Raw genomic sequence first — 8,345 nt, 5'->3', positions numbered from 1 at the left:
ATTATTCTTTGACACTACAATTGATCATCCAATTATTAGGCTGCTTTTGAAGGTAAAATTGTAATGTTTATCCAGTCGAATAGAGGTTTGCAACTGTAAAAGGGGATTATTATATTTGTTGCAAACACCATATTCCATTAATACTAATTACACTGCATGCATGACATGATTGGGAGCTGAGTCCCCCTAAAGGTTTGAGCCTAGAATCGCCATTGCTATGTGGTACTGTTTATGGTATTATGCATACCGCTTCACGGTGTTGTTTCATTTACATTGTTTATCCTTGAATTTGTTTTATATGTTGTGAAGGTGGCAGCAGTGATCTCTGCTCCCTTTTTATTTCATTTTTTATTCATTTAATAACAAAGTGAAGTGATTCTAATACCTCCTGAAAAATTTGTTTGACTTTTTTTTTTTTTTTAAAGGTGATTTTTTCCCCCCATCATTTCCACTAAGAGTGGAATTAGTGAAATGCATCGTAAATTTCCGAGCAGACCTTGAAGACCTCATTGTGTAGCGTGGCGAGGGCGGACCGTGTGACGTCGAGCCGAGGCTCTGGCTGTTTATTGTTCCTTCCTCAGCACGGACAGAGAGAAACGGGCTAACAGTCTGTCAGCCACTTTCTTCACACGGTAACGTTCGATTTTACGAAGGTGTAACGGGCTAGACAGCTAACTGCACAAACCAGGGGTCATGGCGTATGCGTACCTCTTCAAATACATCATCATCGGAGACACGGGTAAGTTACAACAAGTGCCAGTTAGACTGCCAGTTAGCATTTACCTAGCTCTTAGCCGCTAGCTAGCGGCGTATTTCCGCAGTGTTGGATAGTTCAATGACGTGGTAAAAGCAGAGACAGAAGGGGTGGGATGACAGCTCCAATCCTTCTCTATTAACATATTTAGATAACAATAAGCGACCCCTGGCAGTGTTAAAAATCTACAGAGGAATCTTTACACAAGCTGCCTTGGAGTAGCTTGTGTCAAGGTTGATAGCGGCTGATAAATGTTTGGGCCTTTTGTCCCTTTGCGTCGAGGGTGGGGGTGTTAGCCACAGCTTGCCAGCCCAGCTAAGTAGCTTTTCCACCAAATATTTAGCAACCGACTGTCACGACATCCAAATAATGCTTCACTCACTGCAGCTACATACGACAGACAACCACACTACCAATTTCTGTTGTTGTTCATGTCTTATAATTACTAAACATTAGCTTAGCTTCTTGTCAGAGAAGGCCAAGACGCCAAGCTGCACCTCTAATATTCCCTGAAATGGCGTAGAGCAGATCTAATTTCTGGCTACATATATCCATGCGATTTGGAGTCGTTGCATGGTTCCATGTTTTGCGCTTCATTTACCAAAATGTAGGTTTGTATATCTTGTGCTGGAAACCGCTCAATTAGCCGGCGGTGTTGTCATCTGTTTACTTTTAGCAGGCTGTACTGATGAGGGGTACCGCTGTGTAGTTGCAGGTACATTTCTATATTATACTGTTACAGCACCAGTTTTAGAAAAGGCGGCAGGTCTTACTGTGAGGTACAACGAGAGCTTTAGTAAGATAAACTGCCAGCGATAGTAAGAGGCAGCTAGAAAATTTTCAGAGTAAATAGATATTGGGGAAAGACTCCCATTGTGCGGATATGTAGTTTTGTCTTAGATGATGTACACTGTGGTGGGTTTCATGTTTACTACACTGTTATTGCCAAGCAGGGTCACGTTCTGCCTGCTGCTGTTATGATTTCGTACAAGTATGTTGTTTATCTTCAGTAGTGAATGTTGAAAAGGTCCCAGCTTGATTACACAGATGTCTACACCAGAAATACTCCATCTGTGCGCCACTTACTTTTGCCTCAAGAGGCTTTTTTAAGCACACACGCGGGCATTGCAGTGCTAGCCTCGTTTTGTTTTTCAAGCATATTTCCAGGGGGAAATAGTATTTATTTTTTAACTAAAATATCTGGTGTCCAGGACATAACATGTAATTAATATTAGTGTCAAAAAAGCTGCTGGGCCAAATGTTCCATAGCTATCATCTTCTCATCATATGACATTACAAATTTAGCGTGGGGTGTTTGGGATCACTTTCAGGAATCCCTGGAAAGAAACCTAACATTAGTCTGCCAGGTGAAAATCTAATTGGCTCACTGATTTGTTGTTGTTGTGATCAGTAGAAAGGCTTCTAAATAGGTTTAGGGGCAGAGTAGTAGTAACTGTATACAACAGTAAATAATTGTAAAAACATCATTTTCTGCATGTAATATGTCATTTTAATACAACGTTACATAATCCCAATATATCTGACTGTTCTGTCTGGCTCAATTCATCTGGGGCTGAGAGATACATCAAGAGTGATTTTCAGAAGTAAAAACCTATCCAGCGATTGCTTGAGTAAAAAATATTTTCCAGCATTGTCAATGATGAGACTCAAAGGTGCAGGAGTCATGATGTTTACTTATACTAGGTCATGTGATTTCTGTCAACAGAAAGGTCAGCAGTTACACTTATGTATAGGAGACAGGTCATTTTAAGTAAGAAACTAGCCTGCAATGTTGTTATCATACTATGATGCAAGTCAGACTGATCAGATCATCTTAAACTAAGGTGGGTTGGGGAGAAGGGATTTAATCTTGCAAACAATGTATGTAGCACTGTTCATAAGCTACAATGCTTATTGCTAATTATGTAGCAGTGACTGGGAACAGCGAAGCTGCTTACGAGTTGCTGCATGTAGATGCAGGGAGAGAGGGGAAGGAGACAGTGGGGAGTTTATCTCTTGCTTACCAGCATACCAGCAGGATGGCACCCAATCATATTTATTCAATACAGAAATAAATGATTTAGCCTACCTTTATTAGTGAACATAAGTCAATAGATGTTAGCTGAACAGGTATAACAGTATGAAATATTTGTCTGGTTCTTTATTCCCTTGCTAAAATTGAAAATTTCTAGAGCTATATTTTATCTGTAAACAATGTTAATACCAGGCTATAGCTTAGGCAAAAAACAACAAAAAGCCCAGTGCAAGGCATGTAATTCAGTGGGTGAATCACTGGTATGAGTAGAACTTGCTAATTTTTGCCACCACCTAACTACTTAACTAACTAGTTAGACAACATCAGCTTGGCTTGTGGCAACTTTGTGGACAAAGTGTGGGGCGATTTGCCTGCCTTTGAATGTGAAAAGTGTGTCCGAAAGAGAAAGGGACATCTTCTGGAAGAACTCTTCTGTTTTCTGGAAGAACTCTTTTTGACTGTGATCGGTTTTTGTATTTTCATTAGGCGGTCAGTTTTTACACTTTTGTATGACTGTATTTAATAATTTTATTTTGGAATTATTTGTTTCTTCTATGTTTAATTTTATAGAATATAACACATCTTATCTTGGTCTTATCTTCACCCTAAAGGAGATATGATGGTTATTAAAATCTAAAACCAGTCATAGACTAGTAGTTGGACAAGTTTAACTTGGGTGTGTCATCTTGTTACCTTGTAACTGCTTTGCTGAGTCAAAGCAAATCCACAAGTTTAAACACCAGAAAAACCTCCGATCTCCAGGTTAATCAATGTTCAGTGAGGCTTTTATTGTGAAAAGTAATCATTAAGGCTTCCATCTTCCCCATGTGCCTAGTATGATGGTCAGTACCAGTAAGATTGGCAGTCTTTTAGTGCTGTAATCATTCATCTACACATGAAGACTGAGGAAGATGTATTTCCAGTCAGTGAGTTTTAGTTGGGTTTTAAGGTGTGATGCGTAGACATCATTTTAGTCTGAGGAAACATTCCCAGCTAATGTCTGTGAAGGTTCTCAGTCATCCAGGTCATCGTAGTCAAAGGAGCTTAGAACTGAAGAAGCTTCTCGGATGAGAGGTGAAACGTCTTCAAGCAACTTAAAGAAGTCCAGACGCTTTTCTTTGCAAGCTCCTTTGATTCCCAGCTAATACACTCATGCAGCTGGTGCTCTTAACCCCACCTGCCAGACATGTATTCAGAGTTGACACTTTTTTCCTTTGGTTGAACTCAATAGTTCAACTAGTTTCTCACAGAGATTTTTCTTTAGAATATTTACTATAATTAATACAGAAATACAGCTGCAGTGTATGACTTTCTAGGGGGAAAAACACACAGAGACAAGTCACTTTGTCCAGTGGCATCCTACCTTTTTTGGCATGTAGTATGTGTTTTGGTAGTTGTTCACCTTAGGTGTAGATTCATGGCCTGCTATTAATTTTCTTGACCTTTATCTAACTTGTCCATGTGTCATTTTAATTTGGCGTCTACCCATTGTTGCTCTAATGCCTGCATCCTTGCTGTGTTGCTGATGCTTTCTGAAATGTGACATTTGTCAAAACTTACCGAGGTGTTTTTTCTTTTATCAAACTGTTCTCCCACTAGGAGCTCAGTCTGAGTGGAGTTTTTTTTCTCCTCCTCTTACCTCATGTAGTGTATTTTCGTTGTTTTTTTCCTATCAGCCTACCTTCTGACATGTCTGCCCAATGTGATGTTTGTGTAAAGTTGGTCAGAAGGTTCCTTTGTGAGTGCGCATGCGCCATTAGCGTGCTGCCTGCTGTAACCCCTAATTTCCCTCGGGATGAATAAAGTATTCTGATTCTGATTCTGATATCATTCCAGGTGTCATCACCTCTCTCTCCTCTTATTTTCTCTCAACCCTTCGTGGAGTGTTTGAGAGGAGATGCTTTGCTTTATGACTTAAAGGAGTAGCAGGGACTTGCACAGGCGAATAATGATAAATTGGATTGACTATTCTGAGACATAGGAAAAGGTTAATTCAGTGTTGACTGTCTCTCTGACCCATGGCCAGGCTGTCCTCAGATATAGCTTGCAGAAGACAAACTGCATCTGAACAGAAATTATAGCTTCAGTACAGATTGAATGTCCAAAAATAGGCTGTGTCCTACTGAACACAGCCTGTAGATCTCCAGCTTTTCAAATTTTAGAGTTTGACCCCATTCAGAGAATTTGAGGTTCATTGTTTCACAGCAGTTTTCATTATGAAAAGCACAGACAGATTTCAATATGCACAGCTATAGTTCGTTGGGATTTTTTATGCAATAATATCCGGTCTTTGGCTAAAATGAACAAATCCTTCATTCATGGACCTTTTGTTAAGTCCTGCATGTGTATCTGCTTTGACTAAAGTTTTTTTTTTACAGGTATCCTTGGGAACTTACAGTGGAGTTGTGGTAAATGTTTGTGTGTAGTTTTCCTGTCTAATAATTATGATTATTAGCTTTCCACAATTCACCCCCCCAACAAATGACGTCATTTTTTAAAACTCTTTAGATGTGTTCATGAGAAAGGCTGCAACTAACACATTTTCATTAGTTATTAATCACCTGAGTGTTTTGATTCAAATATTTGGTCTATGAAACCTTTGATACCAAAGAAAATTGCTCAAGCAAACATTAGTAACATCTATGTTAGGTCATACAACCACCTAAAACTGTAACCAGGCAGAAACATAACTTAAACAGAAACTACCTGTCCTTGACTTGTTTTATCATTAATCTTTTTGCGGTATACAGAGGACGGTGTCCCATAAGCCCTAATTTAAAAGACCTCTTCGCAGTAATGACCAGACTGGAGTGTGAACTGAGCTAAAAAGTGTGTTATTCATAGTTGAGGTGGTTTTCTGATGACAGTAGTGTTTGAGGGATAACATTGCGTTCATGTGTGATTAAACTGGGTTAATGGGGGACCTATAACAGTAAATATTAACTGTGTGAAATCTGCCTTGTCAGGATTGTGGGACTGCAATTTGACCAGGTTTGATTAACAAATAGTCCCACAACTTGGGATCTAATAATTATTGTTGTATATAGGGTCCGTCATTCAGAATAGAATGCTGATTGAGTTTAAGTTTTAAGGATCTCTAAAACTATAACTTCAGCTATTTTATATTGTTCTCAACTTCTGAAATCCCCTGCCGACAGCCTATGGGGATGACAGCTTCAGATCACACTTGAATGCACTTGAGTAATACTTAATGTGCAAAAAACTGTTCCCGTGGACAGTTCCTGTCAAATTCCTCAGCAGGGATTGTGGTGCAGTCTGCTGACCTAGCCAAGCTTCAAGTTACTGCTGTAAATGAGCAGAGCAACATCTCACTGGCTTGCTGGACACTCCTAACACATCGGCACCAACCATGTGCAACAAGGTTGTGTATTGTGCCTGCTTAATGTCAGCGTTTTCTTGTCTCATTTCAGACGAAATAGTAATTTTTTCGCTTGTGTTATACTTTAATTCTCAGCCCACATCATCTCTTCATAAAACGTAATTGCTACATTTCTGAGTGCTAGAGATGAAATGGTATCAACATTTGACGTTTTTAGTGACCAGAATAACAGTATCAGGAATAAGTGAGTAGGGCTGGGCCATATCATACCGTTCACGGTAATACCGGTATAATGTTGGGCAATGATAAGAAAATGAAATATTGCAATAGAATATGGGTAAAACGCGCATGCGCAGTGCCTTTGTTTTCATATGCACATGGAGGAAAAAGCGTGCCGGCGACAGAGAATGAGAAGGGCGAAAGAATGAAATGAATGAACCAGAACTGGTTTGTAAAAATGCTGCAACTTCAGTGGTGTGGAACTGGTTTAGCTTTTGTCCATCAGATACACAACAAAGCACTATTTTTGGTAGCGCATGCTAGCGGGCCGTCGTTATTACTGTGTTTTTTGGAAAATACGGCGCGCTTAAAATCAATCCTTTGATTTTTCTGAAAATCAACAGCGCCCCTTATAATCCCGTGTGCCTTATGTATGAACTCTGGTTGTGTTTACTGACCTCGAAACGATTTTATGTGGTACACAGCGCTCGAAAATCTGTCAGACGTCTTTGCTAAGCTACGAAGCCGCACCGCTTGATGGATTGTCGGAGCATTACGGCTATCGTAGGCAGGAGCCTCGCGGAGTGATACGTACTGTGTTTCAGCATAATATTACCATATTGTGTGTGTATAAGCTCTTTTTAAGTTTTGTGGGTATTATACATGGTTATGCTGAGGACATGTCGGCCAATTTCCACTGGAAATGCCTTTTGGTTAAACTGTCAGCGAGGAATTTGCACTGTTAAATTTTTATATAACTTTAATGCACATAAAAAAACAGCTGCTTGTTTAAGTGAAAATACATTGATGGGTTTTTTTTCACTAATAAAGTTGTGGAGTTGTAAAGTATTTTGTCTAGTGTCAATTATATCGTCAGTTATATCGTTATTGCAAATTTTCAAATGTATATCGTGATAAATAGTTTTGGTCATATCGCCCTGCTCTATAAGTGAGCATATTTACACATTTTCATGTGTTAGAGCCTCGACTTATTTTTCAGCAGATGAGGCCTGGAAAGGGATGTAATGCTCAATTTGTCCTGCCGGATTAACAGTTTCAACGGTTTTTGTCTGGAATGGGTAAGCAAAGACTGCAGTCATACTACATGTACAGCAGCACAACAGCATCCAATGTTTTTACATGAACAGTCACACAGAAAACTTCAGTTGTGATTATTGATAAGCTGTGAGCAAAATAAAAGGGAAAAGTCATTACATTTGACATTTCTCTGCTCTCACTATAATATTGTTTGTGGTGCTCACAAATCAGCTCACTTTCTGCATCCTCAGTATAAAACATGAACACAGACATCATGACGTCACTCGCTGATTTGTGCCCTGTTAATGTCTGTTATGGTTTTGTGTTGGTTGTGTCAGAAGACCTGACGTCATCAATGCCTCCTCACCGTTTATACTGGCACTGAGGCCATGCAGTCCTCCCGTGGACAATAGGTGTCACCACTGAAGCAAAACGTCAACTTCAACATCAATACTGATATAGGACTAGAAGTTGAAAGAGGAAGCACAGTGATTGCAGTATTTTTGTTTTTGTCTTTTTCAACGTTTTCTCCAGAACGTCTTACTCTTCAAGCCGTCCAATATCTCCTTCTGTACAGTCCAAGACCTCTGCACTTTAACTGGTGGTAAAAATGGACACAATCGTACACTCTTGTTTTCAACCTGGCCTCACCAACTGGCTGGGTTTACAAAAATTGAGTGGTGCGTGACTGGCTGAAACCACACCACAGCGTGGTTCATACTAGCAGACTTGTCAGTCACAAGTTGTTAGTCAGTGACCATCTTTTTAGCCAGCACTGTTTTTTCCCTCTTTTTACAGTTAAAATGAACAGAATTTACAAATGTGCTATTCATACCCAAAATGAATGACTGAGCCCATAAACCCATAATCCCATTAGGAAAGTATTTACAGAGATGGAGTTCAAAGGCAGTTTTCACACAAACATCTGTAGGAACCAAAAGTTCTTTTGCAGTTGTCAC

The 8,345-nt window shown here is 39.6% G+C and overlaps 1 protein-coding gene across 1 annotated transcript in view; it reads left to right on the top strand.

Annotated features, from left to right (window-relative positions):
* The first annotated feature begins 533 nt into the window (after positions 1-533).
* Positions 534-8,345, top strand: part of rab2a (RAB2A, member RAS oncogene family) — a 31,495-nt gene continuing 23,683 nt past the window's right edge. Inside the window, exon 1 of the mRNA XM_004573988.5 lies at positions 534-739. Coding sequence (XP_004574045.1) covers positions 694-739 — 46 coding nt within the window. The 5' untranslated portion in view covers positions 534-693. The remainder of the gene's footprint in view (positions 740-8,345) is intronic.

Source organism: Maylandia zebra, linkage group LG18 (assembly GCF_041146795.1).
Source record: "Maylandia zebra isolate NMK-2024a linkage group LG18, Mzebra_GT3a, whole genome shotgun sequence".
Classification (NCBI taxonomy): domain Eukaryota; kingdom Metazoa; phylum Chordata; class Actinopteri; order Cichliformes; family Cichlidae; genus Maylandia; species Maylandia zebra.
The sequence above is the reverse complement of the archived record's forward strand: the minus strand, read 5'-3'. Positions and strand labels throughout refer to the sequence as shown.